We start from the raw sequence: 24,471 nt of genomic DNA, 5'->3' as shown, positions 1-24,471 counted from the left end.
GTTTCTTCATGTTAGAAGATGATGAACCAGGAGAAACAGACATAAAGCAGCTCATTCCTAGTTCTTCTTCTGGAACATTTTTCCACTTTTAAACTGTGATTCAGTCAAATAAATCAACAGAAATACAATTAAACACTCAGTTAATGTCTCCCTGCTCAGACACTAGTGACACTAGCTGAACATGTGAACAGGATCTATGTACTAGTTTATGTGAAGTCAGCACTGCAGCCATGAAGAATGAGTTCAGAGATGATTCAGGTGAAGAGAAGAGTGATCTACCTGTCCACCACATGTCATCATTAACAGATGAACTGAAAACAACCACACAACACGTCCATGGTCTTGACTGTGTTAGACAATCACTGTGACCAGGATTAAAACCTTATGCAGAGACAAACAGCTTCAAGCCAGAGTTTAGAAAGTGTCCAGAGCCACAGATGCACTCAGCACTCTCTAAATCACATGTTTAGGTTTTAACTGTGTTTCTTTTATTTATTTCCTGCTGCTAGAAAGGGAGACTTGACGTTTCACTGTGTGCTCTAAGCTGCTGTTTTTACTGTGCATGTGTTTCTTTTAATGAGCTGACAGTGTTTTTATCATTTAGACTGATCTAAAGAAGTTCAACACTGACCTGAACAGAGAACTGAAGGAGTTACAGAAGCTGGAGAAAATCCGTGTGAAGAACCCAGCGGACCGTCAGAGCATAGTATCCTGACAGACGTTTATTAGAGATCTGGCTCCGGTCACAGATTAGAAACAAGAAAACAAACACATGGTGGCGCTATAATGTCATACTCATGCTGCCTGACAGGGGATATTAATGACATAGTGTACTCTCTGTTATCTTTACATGTTTGCTACTAATATAATTACACTTTATGTTTTCTTGACCACACCTTTCAGTCTCAGGTAATGTAATGACTTCCTGGTTGTCTGGTGAATGCAGCTCCTGCAGACGAGGAGGTTTGTTCCTTCATGTTCTCCGCTCACTGACAGGCAGAGGTCAACGCTCAGAAGGCTTTCAACAACGCTCAGCGCAGCGTCAGGCTACTGGAGGAGAACATCACAGACTTCCAGAGACAGAAACTGGACGATATCAAAGTCAGCCTCACACGTCACACATGGCTCTACTATTTATTTATTTCTATTTGGGACTAACAGAGAAAAAGTTGTGTTTGTCTCTGCAGAAGGTTTTCACAGACTTCATCACGGTGGAGATGATCTTCCATGCTAAAGCCCTGGAGGTTTATTCACACACGTGCTACAACCTGGAGGCAATAAACTGTCAAAAGGATCTGGAGGTACCTGAGTCACCCACTCTCTGAAACTGTTCATTAAAGCATGATGTCAGTTTAAAATGATGCAAAACACTCACAAATGCCCCCGTCACTACACGCTCAACTGTGGAACTGAACATATTGAGGAAGTGACAATAAACACCACGTGAGTCTTGAGTCTTGACTTGTACTGACAGCCATCAGCAGCTCCTTCAGTCTCTGAGGGACGCCTCGTCTCTTTGAGTCTCTCTACTCTGTGCAGGTCCAGGTGTCTGAGTGATTCAGCTCTTGTTAGTGAGTGAAGGACACTGAAAAGCTTGAACCTCTGTCTCTGTCTCCTCAGCTGTTCAGCAGTCGGATCAAGATGTCCGACTCTCTGTCTGGACCTCTGGACAGTCCTGTGAGCAGCCACACCTCTCCCGTTATAAACCACCACCTCAGTCCTCACCTGGCCTCCCCTAGACCACAACACCTCAGGTCAACGCTGGCCACGAGCACCGGCCAGAGCCACAGACACCAACACGGCCTGCACCCCGACAAAGCCAGGGGGGTGAGGCCTAAATGTCCTGGTTGCTATGGTGACAGACTGAGAATGCTTGTTGAGGATAAGGTCTCCAACTTTTTTATTTGCAGCCTCGTAGCTCCTTGCAACGCCAGAGAGGCACTGATGAAGAGGAGGAGGAGGAGGAGGAGGAGGAGGAGGAGGAGGAAGAGGAGGATGAGGAGGAGTATGCATCAGAGAGGGAGGAAGGTCTCCACGCCAGCAGACAGTCGTATGCTGCCCAGGATGCAGAGATGCACAGATGTCAGCAGTAACAGTGCTGTACTTTAATAGATGTCTGTGCTTGGTTATCAGCCACAGCTGCTTCATTAACATCATGAGTCATATTAACAAACACTGAGTTCTTCTATTTATTTATAGCGTCATCTCTGCTAGAAAGTAGCCAGATAAATGACATGTCATTTCTAAAAGGACATGTCTTGTAGACGTGGTGTGTTTCCTCTGGAGTTAGTTAGTTAGTGTGGATGCTGGGAGCTAAAGAAGAGGCTGGCTTTCAATCCTAGACAACGATGCACTTCTTAGAAGAACAACAACTAAAACCAAAGAGCACAAGTAGTTCTGAGTTCCTCTGACATCTAGAAAAGGTCAGAGGTCAGACAGGTGTCCCAGTTACTTCCTGGTCATGGTTTGCTGTATCTCTGAGCAGTGAATGGTGGACGCGTCTCCTGTCTCTCCTGGACTGGAATTAAATCAGGTCTCAACAAATGAAAGAGCTGTCACGCCTCGTCACTCTGGCCTATTTCTCAGGTGTGTTTCAAGACGTGCTGCACAACAGCTCCAGCTGACACGCATGTAAACAGTGGACAGTAGAGTGGATGATGGATTAGCATTTAGCATGGAGCTAACACTGTCCATCAATGTAGTTCCTGGAATGAATCCTTCCTCTTTTCTCTGTAATGTCTGATCCAACCTTCTAAATGATCAAGGACAGCACAGCAGCTGAGATCCAACTCTGGACAGAGATCTGTACAAGTCAACAAATAAATGAAGCTAGTTTGATGCTCAGGGCTAACGGGCTAAAACAGCTGTTGACGTGGACTCCCAGGTCACAGTGGGATTCTTCAGCATTCAGACGGAGAAAGCAGCACAGGACCAGAACCAGAACAGAACCAGACTCAGTCAAAAGAGACTGGTTAGCATCCAGCTGAGCAGCCTAGCGCTGCCTACCTGCACAGCTGACAACAGGTGAACGTCACGTTGGTAGTAAAGTGGCATCAGGTGCGTTTGTATCAGAGCTGTTTTCCAGATAGCAGCACAGTGTGGGACCCATGTCTGTGTTATCAGTTCATCAGTCATTGTGTCATGGAGCTAAACCTCCCTGTCTCCATGTCACATTTAATGTCAGTCTTATTCTTCACAAGTCAGCACCTGGAACAGATCATGTCTGCTCTGTGATACTGTTCCTTTCACTCCAGTTAAAGCTTTGACTGTTTGTTCCATCATCACTCCATGAGTCTGAACTAAGTCACACTAACACGCTGCTATTAGACTCAAACAATCCACTTGATCTGAAAGATTCATTTACTAATCAGTCTTTTCTAGCTACACTTTCTAACTGATTTCTACAACCAGAGTAAAACACTGTTCTCTAATGCTGTCCTGGATTTACCTGCACAGTCTGATCCACACCCAGAGAGGAGGAGCTCACCTGAGCAGGTGATCAAGTTTCATGAGAACAGGGAGGGAACTCTGAGGTGGACAAAACAAACACACAGACAGAAATGTGTGTGTGTAGTTTTCTTGGAGTGTGTCTCTTTAAAGACTTGTTGGTCCTGGTTCATCTCAGACTGACTCCATTAGAGGAGGACAAGGACCACACGTCATTCTAGAGGCTGAGATGAAAGATTGTTCACCTGTATTTTTAATAAAACTCTAATCTTTCAGTTCACTGTGTTTTCTAGTAGTTCTTGTATTTTTCCCTTTAGTAATAACAATGATAATAATACATTTTATTTATAACCCCTTTAATCAAACTAATAGACTTTACCAGATTATTGAGAGCTTTGTAAATGATGAGGAGGATCTTGAAGTGGATCTGCTGCTTTATTGGAGCCAGTGAAGGTGTTGCAGGATGGCTGGAACGCATTTCTTTGAGGAACTTCCACTTTGACTTGTAAAGAAGTCTCTTATGTCCACTTTTCTTTTTGTAGACATCCTGGCTGCGGCTAATTACCAAACACACATCCACACATGGACACCGATTCAAAGGTTAATGTAAATGAAAGCTCTGATATTAAATCCTTCTAGCTGACGTGACCCAGGCAGAACAAAGGAACAATCTACAGTAGCAGGTTAACAAGGACTCCTGACCAAAGACTAGCAGACCGGTGTGACAGCAAGGTGGAGAGACAGCGGGGACGGCCAATCACACAAGAGACGGCAGAGCCAATGGAGGAGCTTGTGGGCGGGGCTAAACTAAGGGAAACAGGCTTCAGCTTCAGAGAGGCCGTTTTCCGCTTGGTCCTAGTGCTTGACGGGTCTCTGGTTACCATAGCAACATTGTTTTAGGACGGTAAAAAGTGCAGGAGACATGTCCTCTGTGTTTTATTTACGACTTTCAGGACAAAAAAAAGACAACTAGAAAACAGACATTTGGCCTGAAGGGGTTCCTTGAACAGCACTAGTCATTGGTTGCATTCATTGTCTCCTGTGTTTCTAGGAGGTTCAACCTGAACATGCAGACAGTGTATGTGTGTGTACATTTACATAGCAGTTAAAAACAGAAACTCAGTTAATTTAAGCCTTCTTAAATAGCCCCATCTAACCATACCTGTCCTAAGCTGTTTAATGAAGGTAAAAATGATCCATAAAGAAAACATCCTCGACTTTAATAAGGAGCAATTGTGTGTATGTGTGTATATATATACATCTATGTACATATATATATGTGTGCCTTCACTTGTCTTCTCATCGTGAACTATGTCATGTGCCGTGTGAGAGTGTGAACTTACTGAAATGCCTGTGTTTCACGCTAAATGCAAGAGACTTGAGAGACCTGAATGTGTGTGTGGAGTTTTCTTGGTGGAGTGTGTCTCTTTAAAGACTGTTCCTGATTCTTGTCACTGGTTCATTTCTCAGACTGACTCCATTAGAGGAGGTGGAGAAAAGAGGACCGGCCAAAATGTCCTCACTCTGACGGTAGGAGAGTCAACTTGGTCCTCACAAAGATAGCTGTACAAGTGTACACACACACACCACGTGACTTCCAGTAAACGGAGCAGAAACGAAACTAAAGTTGTTCAGACTCCATTTTGATTCAGAACAGAACGAAGAAAACTGAAGGTTGAAGTGAGTGTTAATATTCTTCTTCTTCTTCTTCTTCTTCTTCTTCTTCATGTGGACTGTAGAGGGAAGAAGAGTCAGAATTTAACAGTTTGATTCAACCATTGAAACAAACTAGTGATTAATCAGTTGTAGTTCTGCTGCTTTTATTAAACTGCGTAGTTTGTGTTTTACTTCCTGTTCTCAGTCAGACTGACTCAGATATTATATTATATTATATTATATTATATTATATCATATCATATTATATTATATTATATCATATCATATCATATCATATCATATTATATTATATTATATTATATCATATTATATTATATTATATTATATCATATCATATCATATCATATTATATTATATTATATTATATCATATTATATTATATTATATTATATTATATTATATTATATCATATTATATTATATTATATTATATTATATCATATCATATCATATTATACTATATTATATTATATTATATTATATCATATTATATTATATTATATTATATCATATCATATCATATCATATTATATTATATTATATTATATTATATTGTATTGTATTATATTATATTATATTATATTATATTATATCATATTATATTATATTATATTATATTATATTATATTATATTATATCATATTATATTATATTATATTATATTATATTATATATGACCATTAATGGTTTATTTTCGGTACTGAATACATGTTTGTGTTCTTCCGTGTATTTCCTTCTACTGCTTTTATTTTAATTATAGGTAGATGATAGAGACTGAAATGTGACCGTTGTAGCAGCAACGTACAAACACTCGACACCACACATAATATATAACAAAAGACTAAAATCAACAATAAACGAAATAAAAAAATAGAGAACTAAAAACTAAAATCTATACACAACATTTACAATATATATATTTTTTAATATATAAAATATGTTTTTTGAAGTGTTGTTATTTTTGGTATATATTTTTTGCCACATTCTCGCGCTACTGTGACAAGGTAATGTCCCACACGTGGGATTAATAAACACGTCTTATGTCTACAAGAATTATAAGATAAGTGAATATTAAAATAAGTGAATGTTAAAAAATGAAACTGCAATGAAATGTAATGAATTTACAACCAATAACCAAACAACCATGTGAAATTGTACCAGAAAAACAGAAGTCCAGAGAGTCATCTGTCACACTCAGATGAGGAGGAGTACAGACTGATGACTTGAGAAAGATTTCCTGTTGCGTTGCTCTGTTGTCTGAGTCTTCTGGAGACGTTGCTCTGTTGTCTGAGTCTTCTGGAGACGTTGCTCTGTTGTCTGAGTCTTCTGGAGACGTTGCTCTGTTGTCTGAGTCTTATCTGGTGGAGAGGGTGGTCAGGGTTATCCATGATTGATAACAGTTTGTTCAGAGTCCTCCTCTCCACCACTTATTCTAATGTTTCCTGTCTGCAGCCAATGACAAGTCTTCCTGATGAGTTTGTTCAGTTTGTTGGTGTCACTGGTTGTAATGATGTTCCTCCAGCAGACCACAGCAGAGAAAAGGCTGCTGGCCTCAACAGACTGGTGGAAGATCTCCAGCATCTTGTTGTACACATTGAAGGAGCTCATCTTCCTCAGGAAATAGATCTGCTGCAGGCCTTCATATACATTATAGAATCATTTTACTGAACAGTTTAAAGCTCTTGTGAGTCTTTGAAACAACCAAGATGCCAGGACTCATAGAACATCAGTGTTTCCCTCAGTTTCCAGCTCTGAGGGTGTTTGAGGGGGTGGGGGGATGATGGAGATGGAGACTGACACAGAAACTTAAAGGAATCATGGTGATCATGTGTTTCTTTAATGACAGCAGTCAATGTAACTGAACACTTATTTAAACTTTTGAACACAGGGTTTCCGCGGAGTTTTAAAAAGTCTTAAATTTGATAATGCCAATTTAAAGCCTTAGAAAGTCTTAAATACGAGCATATTTTGCATCGTAGGTCTTAAATTACATTTCGTCAAGTCTTAAATCCTTACATCCATTTACCGCTTCATTCGCATTTCATTCAATGCGTCGGTGGCATTCACAGTTAGTTCCGTGTGTTCTGTGTAGTTCTTTATAAATTATAACTATTAGCGATACACAGAAATTAAACTACAAATGAGACCTGGAAGTGGAATCCAGTGTTCACCCTGGTTTGTAATGTGTTGCTGCACCTGTTGGAGAACTTCTCTTTAATCCTTGAGCAATGAAAGTGTTCAGTCAGTTTGTTCAGACTTTGATTCAGAGTAGAAGGAGGAAAACTGAAGGTTGAAGGGAGGTGAGAGTTAATATTCTTCTTAACGGACAACCCTGTTACAGACCTGTTCCTCTCTGGAGGTCCTTCCAGTCTGTAGCTGAACAGCTGACACACCATAGAGAGATGCTGTTGGTCAGTAAACTCTCTGTGGTGCTCTGGTAGAACGTGGTGAGGATGTGGGCAGGTAGATGTTTACTTCTCATCCTGTGAAGGAATCAGAGATGAGGTGTTCTGGGTCCAGCATAGATTGTTTGTTATGTGCACCCCCAGGAACTTTCTACCACCTCCACTGCTGTGTTGTTAATAAACTCACTTCCTGGAGATGGAGGGAGGAGGAGCTCACCTGAGCAGGTGATCAAGCTTCATGAGAAGGTGAACAAAACAAACACAGACAGAAATGTGTGTGTGGAGTTTTCTTGGAGTGTGTCTCTTTAAAGACTTGTTGGTCCTGGTTCATCTCAGACTGACTCCATTAGAGGAGGACGAGAAGACAGGACCGGCCAAAATGTCCTCACTCTGATGGTAGAAAACACAAACTGGTCCTCACAAAGAGAGCTGCACCAGTGCGCGTGCGCGCGCGCACACACACACACACACACACACACACACACACACACACACACACACACCACATGACTTCCGGTAAACGGAGCAGAAACGAAACTAAAGTTTGTTCAGACTCCATTTTGATTCAGAGTAGAAGGAGGAAAACTGAAGGTTGAAGTGAGGTGAGTGTTAATATTCTTCTTCTTCTTCTTCTTCTTCTTCTTCATGTGGACTGTAGAGGGAAGAAGAGTCAGAATTTAACAGTTTGATTCAACCATTGAAACAAACTAGTGATTAATCAGTTGTAGTTCTGCTGCTTTTATTAAACTGCGTAGTTTGTGTTTTACTTCCTGTTCTCAGTCAGACTGACTCTGATAGAATCAGAATCAGCTTTAATGTCCATGTGTGTGTGCTCATACAGGGAATTTGACTCCGGTAACTTTTGCTCTCTTCTACAGAAACACACAGAACTTAAATAAGTGTAAAAAATAAATATCAAACTGTACACATAAAATAAAATAAAATACAAAAACTAAAAATAGAGATAAAGGATAAGAGCAGATATATTCAACTATCCAGAGGTTTGTTCACTGAGTAAATCCAGTTAATGTAGAGTTATTGTTCATTGTTCATGTGGATGGTCTCACACTCTGTGACTGCTCAGAGTTCATCAGAGCCACAGCCCGGGGGAAGAAACTGTCTTTGTGACGGGTGGTTTTGGCGTACAGTGCTCTGTAACGCCGGCCTGAGGGGAGGAGTCTAAACAGGTTGTGACCAGGGTGTGAGGGGTCTGAGGAGATGTTACTGGCCCACTTCCTGGTCCTGGACTGGTACAGGTCCTGGATGGAGGGAAGGTCGGTACCAATGATCCTCTCTGCAGACCTGATTGTTCTCAGTCTGTCCCTGTCATGTCTGGTGGAGGATCCAAACCAGACTGTGATGGACGTGGTCAGGACAGACTGGACTATTTATATTATATTATTACTGAACACGTGTTTGTGTTCTTCCGTGTATTTCCTTCTACTGCTTTTATTTTGTATTCCCTGTGAAGTGTATTTATTATTTCCTGTGAAGTTTATTTTGAAAGGAACGTATCCGGATGTGATAACCGTTAATGACAGTAACGGAAGATGGAACAGAAACGATAATTCTCTGTGTTTGTGTTAAATTAAATTATTGTGTTAGAGGTGAATGACTTTAATGATTTCTCCTGTTTCTAAGTGTTTTGAGTTCATCTTTTAAATAAGTTAGCTAACTGCGTTGTTAGCAGACAAATGTAGCATTAGCATCAACTGTCACTTTGAAGACTGCAGAGGGACCGTTGATGCTAATGCTAATGCTAACGGTTTTCCTTCTTTAGTTTGTTGGACTTTTCTGTTGCTTTGTTAAAGTTTCACTGAACTGAATGATTAATATACATTATAGAATCATTTTACTCTTCTCTTCCTTCAGTTTGAAGCTAAATTATCGAGTATTTTATGCTAAGCTAACGGCTACTGACGCAGCTTTTTAAGCTAACTCTGTTCTAAAAGTCTGTCAGAGTTCATTTTTACTTTTTAAAGCTTAAACACGTTCCTGTGGTTTTCTGACCATATTCTAACATAAACAAGTATTTATTTTAACTTTAATAAAACTACAGTTCCCATCAGCCTCTGATCAACCTGGAGGACTGTAACTGAAGTTGATGTAAACTCACTGAGTGTTTCTGGTTTACCTCTCAGACTGACTGAAGTCCAGAAGATGGAGGAAGAGGAGGACAGAGTCAGCCGTCTGTCTATGAAGAGTGACCGGTCCAAGGATGAACCTCCTCTAAACTTCAGTGAAGAACCTGGACCCTCAGACACAAAGTAAGAGACTGTTTCTACTGTAAACTGACCTGATGGAAGATGATGATTTTAGGATGAAGCAGAAATGTTCTGCTGAAAGATTTCTAGTCATGATGTATGTTTTAGTGCAGGTAGGTAAGATCCTAGTCTGGGTTTTAGAACCAGGAAGTACTGATGGTATTTCTGTAGTAAAACACCTGAGAACCTCCATTTCAGAATGTCCTCTCATCAATATTCAGATATATTTGTCCTAATGTTGAAGTGTGTAAAGATGTTCAGCTGGGCTACTAGTGGATGGATTGAACTGCAGTTTTCTCCTCCTCCCATAGTCAGTGTGTAGCAACTAGCCAGTATAGTTAGAATGTGATCTTTATCTGATCAGTACTCCCTATCAGTCCAGTTCACTATCAGTAACACTTCTTAGACTCTTCTAAGCTCAGTTCAGACTGAACTAACTCAAGATAAAACAGTGGAGGACATAATCAGCTCTCTTTGATGGAAGGCTTTTACTGTGAAGTCTCTGCAGGAAGTGTTGAGTTTGTATTAACAGCAAACGGCAGGTAGATGACTCAGTGTTTAATAAGACAGCCAGATAGGAAAAGCAGTTGATTGGTGTTGATGAAAGCAGGAGAGTTGAAATCAAAGGAAGTCAATTCAAACTTTTCCTGTTCTCTGTGAGCGTCTGAGCTTCTGGACAGTGATGTCAAATGTTGACAAAATGATTTTAGTGATGAAGAAATGTGTTGACAGAGAGAGGAAGAGGAGTCATGTTTCTGTGGAGGAGCAGCTGTCCTGCTGTGCTTTGTGTCAGGACGTCCTGAAGGATCCAGTCTCTAGCAGCTGTGGACACTGGTTCTGCAGACAGTGCATCACCTCATACTGGGACCAGTCTGCTTCATCAGGAGACTCCTCCTGTCCCCAGTGTGGACCAAGATCTAGAACAAGTAAGACTGTACATCTGTCTGCTGATGGACTCTTGATAAAATCATTTTTTAGTTTTTCTACAGTTTTATTTATTCTCTTTTCTTTCCCTGACCTTCACATACCAGCCTTATTTTACTCATAGCTGAGCTTTGTTAATTACTGCTGATGTAAATTAATCTGTTGCTGTTGTGACCAGCCACTAAGAGGCTTTTATTGTGAAACAGCCAGAGGAAGTGTTTGTCACCTGATTAGCAGTATTTTGTTGTTAGTGCAGTTAAAAACAAGAGATGAACATATTGCTCATCATTTTATTAGTGGATCAGTCTTAAATATTACAGAGAGGAAGGAACAACCACAGTGAGCTGTTAGATGAAGAGCTGCAGACGAGCTGCCTCTGCTGTCAATCAAACACTGACACGCCCCCTCAGAGGCTGATAGAACAAAGAGCATTTCTAATGTTTCCTCTAGAAATTAGTGATTATATATATAAGAAGAAACTCTTTACAAAACATTTAAAGTCAGTTTTCTGTTCTTTGTGACTTCAAACAGGGATGAGTGTTTTCTTTCTGTCTCACATTTGTTCTTCTTTCCAGCAGATGTTGGTCTGCAGGAGGTTTTAGATGAACATAAGATCAGTCTGAGGAGGAGATGTGAATGTGTGACTGAAGGAAGTGATGTAACAGGAAGTGGAACCCTCCTCAACAGGATCTACACTGAGCTCTACATCACAGAGGGACAGAGTGAAGAGGTTAATACCCAACATGAGGTGAAGCAGCTTGAGACAGCTTCCAAGATGAAGGCCCTCCATGACACTCCAATCAAGTGCCACCACATCTTTAAAGCCTTACCTGACCAACAGAGACACATCAGAGTGGTTCTGACCAACGGCGTCGCTGGTGTTGGAAAAACCTTCTCAGTGCAGAAGTTCACTCTGGACTGGGCAGAGGGTTTGGAAAACCAAGATGTCAGTGTGGTGATTGTGCTTTCGTTCAGGGAGCTGAACTTGATCAAAGATGAGCAGTACAGTCTTCTCAGGCTGCTCCATGTTTTCCATCAAACATTACAGAAGGTCACAGCAGAGGAGCTGGCTGTCTGTAAACTTTTGTTCATCTTTGACGGCCTGGATGAAAGCAGACTTTCATTGGACTTCAACAACAGTGAAGTTGTGTCTGATGTTACACAGAAGGCATCAGTCAACGTGCTGCTGACAAACCTCATCAAGGGGGAACTGCTTCCCTCTGCTCTGGTCTGGATCACTTCCCGACCTGCAGCAGCCAATCAGATCCCTCCTACATGTGTTGACAGGCTAACAGAAGTACGAGGCTTCACTGACGCCCAGAAGGAGGAGTACTTCAGGAGGAGGTTCAGTGATGAAGAGCTGTCCAGCAGAATCATCTCCCACATCAAGACATCCAGGAGCCTCCACATCCTGTGTGGAGTCCCAGTCTTCTGCTGGATCACTGCTACAGTTCTGGAGCACATGTTGACTACAGAGCAGAGAGGAGAGCTGCCCAAGACCCTGACTGACATGTACTCACACTTTGTGATGGTTCAGACAAAGAGGAAGAAGAACAAGTACCATGAGGGACATGAGACGAGTCCACAGGAGCTGATGGAGGCTGACAGGGAAGTTCTTCTGAAGCTGGGGAGGCTGGCGTTTGAACATCTGGAGAAAGGAAACATCATGTTCTACCAAGAAGACCTGGAGCTCTGTGGTCTTGATGTGACAGAGGCCTCAGTGTACTCAGGAGTTTGTACAGAGATCTTCGAAAGAGAGAGTGTGATCTTCCAGAAATCAGTCTACTGCTTTGTTCATCTGAGCGTTCAGGAGTTTCTGGCTGCAATCTACATGTTCCACTGTTACACCAACAAGAAGACAGAGGTGCTGGAGGACTTCCTAGGGAAGAAACACCAGGACTCCACTAAGCATCTGGATGACTTCCTGAGGAACAGCTGGGATGATGATTTTGATCTTTATGATGATGATTTTGATCTTGATGTTGATGATGATGATGCCGTTGAGGTTTATGGTGATGAAAATTTAATTTTTTCAACAAGACCACCTTTCAAATTTTTCAACAAGACCAACATGCTGAAAGACTTCACGTACACCACTAAGTCTCTGGATGACTTCCTGTATAGAGCCATGAAGAAATCCCTGCTCAGTAAAAATGGTCAACTGGACCTGTTAGTTCGCTTCCTTCATGGCCTCTCTCTGGAGTCCAACCAGAGACTCTTAGGAGGTCTGCTGGGTCAGACAGAGAACAGTCCAGAAATCATCCAGAGAGCCATCAACAAGCTGAAGAAGATGAACACTTATAATATCTCTCCTGACAGAAGCATCAACATCTTCCACTGTCTGATGGAGATGAACGACCTCTCAGTTCATCAGGAGATCCAAGAGTTCCTGAAGTCAGAGAACAGATCAGAGAAGAAACTCTCTGAGATCCACTGCTCAGCTCTGGCCTACATGCTGCAGATGTCAGAGGAGGTTCTGGATGAGTTGGACCTGGAGAAGTACAGAACATCAGAGGAGGGACGACGGAGACTGATCCCAGCTGTGAGGAACTGCAGAAAGGCTCGGTGAGTCCTGATCATTAACAGAATCAATCAGATGTTCATCAGATGATCACCTCACTCTGTTTCATACTCATTAAATCTGGATCTAGAATGTAAATGATCTGATTTTATAACAGATTTATATGTTTTCTAATCACAGATTTACTGGATGTGGACTCTCAGAGACTCACTGTGAAGTTGTGGCCTCAGCTCTGAAGTCCAACCCTTCCTATCTGACAGAGCTGGACATGAGTGATAATTACCTGGAGGATTCAGGAGTGAAGCATCTGTCTGCTGGACTGGAGAGTCCAAACTGTAGACTGGAGACTCTGAGGTCAGTTCACTGACTGGAGCTGTTGTAGGTTTTCTTTATTTATTCAGTTCAGATCATTGACTGATGTGTCAGATGTTCTTTAGTTGATAAATGTTCAGTATTTCAATGAGCACAAATCTGAAGAAGTTTCTTTTTCTCAAATGTTCTGTTTTTCTAAACAGTTGAAGAACATTGACTCAGTCTTCTTATTTATTACAATCATACATCATGAACTATTACTCAGAACATTTCACATATCACTGAAACTCCCCAAACTATAACTGGCCCCCAATCTTAAAACAACAAGTCCTGATAAATATGCTCCTTTGGTGCAACAGTCCATTCTCTTCTCCACTGATCATAAAAACTAAATACACAGTCACAGACTGTTACTGATGTTGTTGAGTCAGACAGATAGAATCTGAATCTAATTCATGTTCATCCAGAACTCTCCTCCATAAATCTGTAAATGTCCTTTAGTTCAAGACGAGTGTTTGTATCAGAAACTGTAGAAAATGTCCACTGTTAGTTGTTAAAGTCAATGAAGCTTAAAGGCTGTTAGGACACAGTAATGCAGGGGAGCTGCCTCTAGGGGGGGCACCAGATGAAACATGTAATGGTGGAGAACAGACCTGGACATTACACGACCCGTGGACCGTATACGGTCCTTTGGCTGACTTTGACCGAACCGTGTAAAGCTGGTTTGTTCTCATTTGTTCTCGACAGATCATCCAGACAGAACATTTTTTCGTGGTGTCCTAAGTTAGCATGCTAATGCTAATACCGTGTTAAATATGCTGCTGTTATTTGGCTAACGTCACTTTCAGTGTGTCTGTATGTTAGCACAGCTGGGGTAGGCTCCAGCAGACCCCACGACCCTTAACAGGAATAAGTGGGTACAGAAGATGAATGAATGAATGAATGAATGTATGTTAGCATGTATGTTAACACACTGGTGTTTAGCTGCAGTGGTGTTGTCATTTATAGTAGTTTTCTCTGATAAGATTCTGACAAGTTTGTCAATAAAGTTGGGAGGAGGAGCTAATTGACGTACCTGCCTGACGCACGTAAAACACCTGTGGGTCAGTTCTGATAGATATAAATATTATCTTGAGATGAGGCAGCCAGTACTTCTGCCTCATGGAAGAAGAATTAAAGTGACAGTGCTCTACTGGAGTCTGTGCAAAACGACTGCATTCAGTGCAGAATGTATCTGTGGTTGGTTGTTGGGGGTCAGGGGCTACAGGGGTCCTCCAGTGTTCAACAGTCTCACAGCCTCCAGGAAGAAGCTGCTCCTCAGTCTGGTGGTCCTGCTCTTGATGCTCCTCAGCCTCCTGCCTGAGGGGAGAGGAACAGGGTGGGTGGAGTCTCTCTGAGGGTGATGGAGGAGGAGGAGACATCGTGGATCCTCACAGACTGTGGCCTGTCTGTTAAGAAGTCCTGGACCCAGTTGCAGAGTGTGGAGCTCAGTCTGAGTGTTGTCAGTTTATGTACCAGGGTCTGAGGTCTGATGGTGTTGAAGGCTGATGTGAAATCCACAAAGAGCATGTGAACATCAGAGTCCTTGTTCTCTAAGTGGGTGAGGGCTGTGTGGACCACAGTAGACATGGCGTCCTCTGAGGATCGGTTCTTCCTGTATGCCTACTGGTGCAGGTCCACAGTGACGTCCATGCAGTCCTTGATGTGGGCCATGACCAGTCTCTGGAAGCACTTCATGACTATCAGGGTGAGGGCTACTGGTCCATAGTCATTCAGGCTTGTCACTGTAGACGTTTAAGGAATGGGGATGATGGTGGTGGTCTTCAGGCAGGTGGGGGCCACCGCCTGTTGGAGGGAGGTGTTGAAGATGTCTGTCAGCACCTCGGTGAGCTGGTGTGTGCAGCCCCTCAGCACCCACCCAGAGATGTTATCTGGACCAGCAGCTTTGTGTGGATTAATCCTCTGGAGGGTCCTCCTCACTTCTGCTGGGGTCACACTGAGGGGCTCTTCTCCTGGTGGGGGGGTGAGTCTGGTGCTGGGGGGGTGGGGGTCTGGGTCCTCAAAGTGGGTGTAGAATCTATTGAGAGCGCCGGGTAGTATATATGTATATACAGTGTGGTGGTGGAATCAACTTATTATTACTTATTACTTACTTATTATACAAATAAATAGTTGCTGAAACTTTGAAGAATAAAACTATGAGATGGTGAGGTAGTGGTTCGTGTAAAAAGCAGATTAATTAGTGTAAAGTTCAGTTGTTATAGACTCAGGCTGGTGGTGTTCAGCCTGATGGCAGCTGGAATGAAGGACCTGTGGTAGCGTTCCTTCTTGCAGCGTGGATGCAGCAGTCTGCTGCTGAAGGAGCTGCTGAGGTCTGAAACAGTCTGATGCAGTGGGTGAGAGGGGTTGTCCATGATTGATGTCAGCTTGGCTAACGTCCTCCTCTCACCCACCTCCTCCATGGAGTCCAGAGAGCAGTCCAGGACAGAGCCGGCCCGTCTGACCAGCTTGTTCAGTCTCTTCCTGTCCCTCTCTGAGCTCCCACTGCTCCAGCAGACCACTGCATACAGGATGGCAGAAGAAAGTCCTGAGCAGTGACCTGCACACTCCAAAAGACCTCAGTCGTCTCAGCAGGTGGAGACGACTTTGGTCCTTCTCGTACAGGGCGTTAGTGTTGTGTGTCCAGTCCAGTTTATCGTTGAGGTGAACACCCAGGTACTTGTAATCCTCCACGACCTCGATGTCCAAGCCCTGGATGTTCACCGGTGCAGTCAGATGTGGTTTCCTACTGAAGTCCATCACCACCACCATGTAGCTGAGGACAGCAGATGTGTGTCCTCTAGATCCAGCTCTCCCTCACAGACAGCTGCCTCTCTGAACATCTGCCAGTCTGGAAACAGTCCTGCAGCACAGGGACAGCATCACTGGGCCACACGGTGATGGTCCTCTGTGTTGGTGTGTGGCGTCTGAGCAGGGGACGGTAGGCTGGGACCAGCATGATGGAGATGTGGTGGAGAAGCTGAGGTGGAGGTGGGGGACGGCTCTGTATGCGTCTGTTTTGTTGGTGTGAACACGGTCCAGCGTGTTATTTCCCCGTGTCGCTATGGTGACATGCTGATGGAACTTAGGCAGTGTGTCTGTCAGGTTTACGTGGTTGAAATCCCCCACAATCACGTAAAAAGCCTCCGGGTGCTTGTTGTGGAGCGCGCTGATGTTGTTGTGGAGCTCCTTTAGCGCATCGTTAGCATTAGCACCCGGTGGATGTAAACAGCCATAATAAACACTGCTGTAAACTCAGGAGGCAGATAGTGTGGCTGCCATGTCACAGTCATGTGCTCTATCACAGGGGAGTTAGCAGTTAGCATGGAAGCTAGCAGTTAGCATGGAAGCTAGCGTGACACGTACTGAACTGAAGTGTCTCTCCTCATTGTGCCGCTTTGCCGTTGCCACAGCAACCCCATAAATGAGATATACGCACGTTTCTTTTACTGTGGTAAAAAAGAAGGCTTCTTCCCACTCACTGGGACGTCCCACAACATGGTACGTTATCTTTAGCTTTTCTTCCATGTGTTTCTGTTGTTAGACCCTCATCTAGCTCCTCAACGTAGCCGCGGCCGCTTCCATACATCAGTGAAAACAAAGATGGCGGTTTGTCTTGCGCGTGATATTGAACGTTGACACCAGACGAGGTCAGAGTTCATATAAACATAAAACATAACATATATATGATTTTATATTAAATAATACCATGTTCAACTCTACAGTAATGCAAGTCTTATTGATATAAAAAGAACAGCGACACAATTAAATACAGTTTTTAGAGGAGCTCGATGGCGACAAGTGCTATTTTTAGAACATCCCCTGCAGGTGACCCGTTGCATAAGCAACCACCTGTCAGACAAAGCACCGCACAGTTCCTCATCTCACAGGAAACCCCCAGCCTCAGTCCAAGTAGGTCCATCTTGTTGTCCAGGCAGCGGACATTGGACAGGAACAGGGACAGGATCGGTGGTCTTCCAGTGTTAGCCTTTAGCCTAGCTAGCAGTCCGCCCCGTTTGCCCCTCTTCTGCTTCCACCCACACCGCTTCCTCTTGCCCTCTGTCTGGTGTGATCTGCTACACCAGTCCAGTGTCCTCAGGAGCTGCAGTCTGCCCAGCAAGACTCTGAGTCCGAGCACTGTTGTTGTTGTTGTTGTTGTTGTTGTTGTTGTTGTTGTTAAAGGAGGAACTTTCCCTCTCCTTCAGCCCAGGTTCTTTCTACCTATTGGAAAGGTTAGTCTGACTATGAATGGACCACCTGACAACTTCTCTCCAATCAACAGTTTATTTAGCAGCAGAGAATAGGTCCAGAGTCAGCGCTGAGACTTCTGCTTCACCACCTTATGGCTAGAAAAGGAGAAGCCCTCAACTATGTGCACACAAGTTTTATTCTCTCTGGGCTCCACCCGAGGACAATAGGAGGAGCGCCGCCTTTAGTGGATCAGTAGTTTCCCATGTGTAGCCGAGGCCGGCTCTAACTGGTTTCTACAAGGTGAAATATTAGAGTGTGGTGCATCTTATCTAGTGAGCAAAGCTGCAGCAAAGTGGTCAACAAGCCCGTATCTGGTATGATAGAAGAAGACTTCTTTCTGTTTCTGATCTCACATAACTCTTTAATATCCAACAATGTTGTTGTTGTTGTTGTTGTGGTTGTTGTTGTTGTTGTTGTTGTTGTTGTTGTTGCGTTGGTGGCTGAACCATCCCTTCTTTTAATAAGGTCGTCCAGCTGCACCTTACACGCTTCACACATAAAGAATACTCATTGAGATATGAAACGTAACCAGTTAGTGTGAAAGCAGCCAACTGATGGAGAATTGAAGCTGTTTCATTGGGTTCATGATTGTAAATGTAGAGGCAGGGATGTGTTTGTCACTGGTCACCAGGGGCAGTGGGTGTGACTGGGGTTGAATGATTGCCTCATGAATATCACCTGCACCTACCTGTCAATCTGTTCTGTCTGATACAGAGAGAGGGGGAGGTAGGGGAGGGATTTTACTGTTGCCCACTTAAACCAGGGATGGGCAACTGGCGGCCCGAGGACCGCACACGGCCCGCGACCTCACTAGAAGTGGCCCTTAGATTAATTTTTGATAATTATAAAATGTGTCCTCTGCGGCACTGAATCAGTTGTAATGACACAGTTGGCCACTAGATGGTCTCTAATGCAGACGCCACCTCGTACACGCTTCCACCGGGTCTTCTCCACCAGTGAAGAAGAGACGTTGAGCCGTGGCTAAGAGCAGAGGAGAGAGAAAACTTGATCTAGAAAATGTGTGTTTCAGGTGAAAGAAGATTATCTGTTCACAGAATGTAAAGATAAACCTATGTGCTTAGTCTGTTTAGAGACGTTATCTGCCATGAAAGATTTCATTTAAGTTGCCGCTACAACACGTTGCACAGAGATAAATACCAGAAGTATACTGAAGCTTCAAGAGCTGCTATCGTAGCGGACCTTAAATCAAAAGTACACAAACAACAGCAACTTTTTACCAGTGACCACTGCTGGTAGTGGTGAGGTAGAGTGGGTATACAGGGGAAATGTTGAACTCTTTATTAGTGTAAAAATGCACAAATTAGTTCTTGCAATGAATGTTTCTCTGCTGTTCTGCAGCTTTCTGTCATCCAGTAAATCTGAGCCACCAACCTCAGCGTACGTTACTGGTGCACACCAAGCTGAGCCACCTGCTCTGCTCTTTAACATCCTCACATGGATCCTCTTGTTTTATCTCTTCCTGAGCCTATGCTCTTTGTTATTTATGTTGTGGCTCGTGTGGAACTTTATTACAGTTTCATTCAAATGACTGGCGTTGTCATTTTATCTCCATAAGCGCTGTGCTATGATGACGGGTTGTGTTAGCTCCACGCTCATTTAAAGTTGCTGCAATTTTAGTTGAAGGCGTCTGAAAATCTTCTAACATTTCCTCCAACTGATCTGCTTTCTGCCTCTGATCCTGAGCCTGTCATCATCCTCTTTGCTCTTTAAAGTGGAAGCTTGTGCTAAATTTGTTCCATTCTATTGAAAATGTTAGTGTTTGACTTTAATTCAAATGTGAGAGCTCATTGTTGTGATGCTGATTATTTTGTTCTATGTGTGTTCTGGTCATTTGAGCAGATTAAACATGCTGCCTTTAATATGGCTATAAAAAAGATGGTTGTGTTTTTAAAGGTGTGGGGGATTGGGGGGGTGTCAACCTGGTTGGGACATAGAAGGGGGGGCACAGCCAAAAAAGTTTGGGAAACGCTGCAGTAATGTTGAGCTGCACATTTAAAACCTGAACACATCTGATTGAATTATTCATCATTTAATCTACATCTTTTATTCTTTATTCAGATTGAGGTACTGCAGTTTGTCAGAGATCAGCTGTGATTCTCTGTTCTCAGCTCTGAAGTCCAACCCCTCCCATCTGAAACTTCTGGACCTGAGTCACAACAGTCTGAAGGATTCAGATGTGAAGCAGCTGTGTGGTTTTCTGGAGAGTCCAGACTGTAGACTGGAGACTCTGATGTGAGTTCACTGTCTGTTACTGTTGTAGATCTGATATGTTTAATCAGCAACTGAATCTAATTCATGTTCATCCAGAACTTTCCTCCATAAATCTGTAAATGTCCTTTAGTTCAAGACGAGTGTTTGTATCAGAAACTGTAGAAAATGTCCACTGTTAGTTGTTAAAGTCAATGAAGCTTAAAGGCTGTTAGGACACAGTAATGCAGGGGAGCTGCCTCTAGGGGGGGCACCAGATGAAACATGTAATGGTGGAGAACAGACCTGGACATTACACGACCCGTGGACCGTATACGGTCCTTTGGCTGACTTTGACCGGCCCGTGTAAAGCTGGTTTGTTCTCATGTGTTCTCGACAGATCATCCAGACAGAACATTTTTTTGGTGGTGTCCTAAGTTAGCATGCTAATGCTAATACTGTGTTAAATATGCTGCTGTTATTTGGCTAACGTCACTTTCAGTGTGTCTGTATGTTAGCACAGCTGGGGTAGGCTCCAGCAGACCCCACGACCCTTAACAGGAATAAGCGGGTACAGAAGATGAATGAATGAATGAATGAATGTATGTTAGCATGTATGTTAACACACTGGTGTTTAGCTGCAGTGGTGTTGTCATTTATAGTAGTTTTCTCTGATAAGATTCTGACAAGTTTGTCAATAAAGTTGGGAGGAGGAGCTAAATGACGTACCTGCCTGACGCACGTAAAACACCTGTGGGTCAGTTCTGATAGATATAAATATTATCTTGAGGCCTGATACAGTTATGAGGCTTGAGTTTGACATGTGTGGTTTATGAATGATCATTTATTTAATATACAGTAGTATTAGACAATATAAATATTATATATGGTCATTTAAAAAACAAATCATAATAGATTAACAGTTAATAAATCCATTTTGTTTATATTTTAAAAGTTCATTGGTACAGATTTCATTTCAGATTTAATTAACTGCTCTTTATCAGAGAATGTGTTCATTGTTAATGAAGCATTTCAAGCTTTAAGTCTGACTAACTGCTTTCTAGATCATCCCTTTACTAAAAACACCAGCACATAATAAATCATACCACTGCTGTGGGCGCAGAATTGAGTTCAGCCTATTGGCACGGCTCTCCAAGATATTTACTGTTTCTCATGTGGCCCCTTGGGAAAAATAATTGCCCCCCCCGGGGTAGAAGATGTGAGCTACAGGGACGTGTGGTCAGGGGAGTCAGGTGAGGTAGTGCCTCACCTAGCATCATGAAAAGTAATGACAATAAAATAACTTCTACTATTTATCCATTGGTCTGTGATATAAATACATTTTCTGTATGATTCCAGTCATTTCAATCATTTTTATTGTCAGAATCTCTGAATTTAAGTATTTCTTATGTGAATACAGGGAGCGACCATATATGGTCATATAGGGAGAGACACCAGTTGAGGCAGCAGGAAGCCGAGCCTCGGATTGCGCAATCTGCCTGTGGCTAACTGTGTGTATGGCATCAATATATTGGTTGTGTCCATTTTTATCGTGTGTCCTAATCTTCCATAGTCTAGTTAATGTATTTCATGTATGAGTGTAACATATTTAGTCTTGTTGATCTGACATTAAACCGCACTGAAAAACAAGGAGATGAGGCAGCCAGTACTTCTGCCTCATGGAAGAGGGCGCTAGTGAGCCACTGCTTCATGCTGTTGCTCTTCTTCTACTCTCAGTCAACTCTACTGTCCAGGTCCATTTATTGGGATCTATTCTTTGTGTGAAAGATAAAAATAGAAGATTGTAAATCTAAACCTTCAGTCAAAACAGGAAGTGGTAAATGATGGAAGATATTCTGTTAAACAGTCTGAATTAAAAATGGATCAGATCATCAGAAGATTTAACAACTCAATATTATAATTTGATTAAGGTGATGATTTAGTTTCAATTCTAATCCATATTTCCATTTGTCTTTATTTTTTCTCACTGGCTACTCTCATGTTGAATGAATGAACTGTGGAGTTGTGACGGCCAACGCTCTCTCTGTCTCATTCTGTCTCTTAACTGCTATAGATTGACATTGGTCCTTTGTCCACATATGAACCTTATACCTGTGTAAAGAATCCTCATTGAGATATGAAACGTAACCAGTTAGTGTGAAAGCAGCCAACTGATGGAGAATTTAAGCTGTTTCATTGGCTTCATGATTGTAAATGTAGAGGCAGGGATGTGTTTGTCACTTGTCACCAGGGCTCCACAGTGCGAGCACCTCGTAGCAAATGCTGCTAAAAAATAGTTCAGTGTGAATTGTGAAATGCAATTAGTAGCACGTGTGCGACTACCGAATTTTACCGTTCAATAAATGTTTTATGATGTGTTGCTGACGTTTGGAGGTTGAGGCCGGTTGTGCTCTTGAATGCAGCCTCAGCTGAAATAATAATAACAGGTGATTTACATGTAGTGAGCGTGGTTGGTGACGTGCTGCGGAAGGCGGTTAAAGGCAGAGGGAGAATCTATGGCAGGGTCAGCGCCGTCGTTTAGGGGGGAAAGGTGATGACAGTTCTAAGGGCCCACAGCCCATCAGGGCCACACACAGCCCCCAGTAGCCTCTACCACTAAATTATATTCATAGTAATGAATCCGAACTAAAATAAAGCCACAAAGTCACGCCATATTTTAATTTTAATAATTTCAATAACCCTCTTGGCCCCTTCTTAAAAAATGGTTTGGTCCACACCGCGGGTTCGAATTGAGCGCGAGCGAACTCCAGCAGGGAGTGAGGAAGATGAAGATGATGGAACAAAAAACACAAATCTGGAGACTAGAAAAGACTAGAGAGGGAGGCCAGGGCTAGGAGCAACAGAGCAGGGGCCCAGGACATCAACATTTTATAAGAATGGTGAGAGTAAAACTACCGAGGGCGCCTACTTGTTCATTCATTCATTCATTCATTCATTCATTGTCTGTAACGCGTACCTGACGGGGCCAGGGGCTGTAGCTTACGTTAGCTGTCAATCATCGGGTGAGAGGCGGGAAGTGGCCAGTTCATTGTAGAGCAGCGATTCCTAGTGTAGATAACTGAACGTTACTAATGTGGAGGCTATCTACAGCGGACTGTGTGTTTCACACATATTACTGTCGGACAGTGCTCCAGTCAGCACCAAGCACCCGCTCACTTACCAGGCTACACTGAATTGTATTATGACGCATTCAAGTTCTACTCAGTAATTATGAGCATTAGGCGAAGGTCAATAACGTTATCATGATGTGTTCAAGTGTGGTCTTGTAAAAATATGTTCGCTATTGGTGGGACATTTGAAAATACAAAGAAGTTAAATGTTCCAACGAGATTTGTTGTTGTTTTCACAGCGATATAAAATAAAATAAACCATAATGGCTGACAATAACAAAAAGACAATTTAGATAATAATACTCTAACTCATTGTTGAGTGATTATACACCAGGCATCACCAGAAAAATTGAATTTTTAGTCTAAAACATTCATCCGTTGCAACTTCAAAACAAACAGCAAGACAAACGTTCATCTTTATTTATTAGTGACTCGAGGCTTCGCCACGAGACACTATTGTTCTTCTGTGTGCTATAAAAATACCATTCAGATTTTTGATATCTTTTATTCTTTTCGATCAATCACTCGTCAATCATCGTGATCAATCATGTGAAATTTCTGAGTTTATAATGGGTGTGTATTGCGTGGAATGTTCGGCCTAGAGTGGGAGACCTCACAGGCTAGAGTGAGACAGGCTGTCTGAAATTCACTGAAATTTTTCTCTTTCCACGCTGCTCCTGGGCACATCTTACATCGTAGACATTAGATTTTTTCCACTTTTGTAGAGGAACTTGTCCTGATTCATACAATGTGCTCGCCTAAGACGAGACATTTTCTGAATTTGAATGGCGTGCCCCAGAGTGAGGAGTGTTCCGCTCCAACTGCCCATGAACTCCCATTCAAAATATGAAGCTGATTTTCGAGGAAAGCTGAATCCACCCTCTTCTTATACTCGCCACAGTTTCCACAATATTTACTCCAGAGACACCAAAATTACATCAGTGTGTTCGGGAACTTCTCCTGCCAATCACTGTCTGTTTTTTTTTCTGATGTGAGCTTTGGTTTTGCCTCAGTGAGCCCAAATGTACGACGGAGTATTAGGGCCACACATGAAGAAAAAAAATATTTTTGCCATGACGAGATTAAACTCGACATGTCGACTTTAAAGTCGCCATGTCGACATTGAACTCGACATTTCGAGAATAAAGTTGTATCGTGGCGACTAATCTCGACATTATGTCTTCTCTGCATTCTTCCAAATTTGTATGATTTCTCCTTCTGAACAGACGAAGTTTTCGGCACAACCTTTTCAGCATCCTTACACTAATCACCACACTGTGGTTCTGCGCTAAA

The 24,471-nt window shown here is 42.6% G+C and overlaps 1 protein-coding gene across 12 annotated transcripts in view; it reads left to right on the top strand.

Annotated features, from left to right (window-relative positions):
• The first annotated feature begins 5,036 nt into the window (after nucleotides 1–5,036).
• LOC311509914 (protein NLRC3-like) overlaps nucleotides 5,037–24,471 on the top strand; it is a 33,354-nt gene continuing 13,919 nt past the window's right edge. For 5 of the 12 annotated variants that reach the window (XR_014699877.1, XR_014699878.1, XM_084575363.1 and 2 more), the window contains exons 1-6: nucleotides 5,037–5,127; nucleotides 9,670–9,795; nucleotides 10,525–10,718; nucleotides 11,292–13,281; nucleotides 13,418–13,591; nucleotides 19,919–20,092. Coding sequence is in view for 10 of the 12 variants with exons in the window: in XM_084575363.1 (XP_084431489.1) it covers nucleotides 9,689–9,795; nucleotides 10,525–10,718; nucleotides 11,292–13,281; nucleotides 13,418–13,591; nucleotides 19,919–20,092 (2,639 nt within the window). In the remaining 2 variants the exon portion in view is untranslated. Of the gene's footprint in view, nucleotides 5,128–8,012; nucleotides 8,131–9,669; nucleotides 9,796–10,524; nucleotides 10,719–11,291; nucleotides 13,282–13,417; nucleotides 13,592–19,918; nucleotides 20,093–24,471 lie in introns of those variants that run through there. The other 7 variants (XM_084575358.1, XM_084575357.1, XM_084575365.1 and 4 more) reach the window with 5 other exon arrangements.

Source organism: Chelon labrosus, assembly GCF_963514085.1.
Source record: "Chelon labrosus genome assembly, contig: SCAFFOLD_31, whole genome shotgun sequence".
NCBI lineage: Eukaryota > Metazoa > Chordata > Actinopteri > Mugiliformes > Mugilidae > Chelon > Chelon labrosus.
Note: the sequence above shows the minus strand (reverse complement) of the source record. Positions and strands in the feature narration are given on the sequence as shown.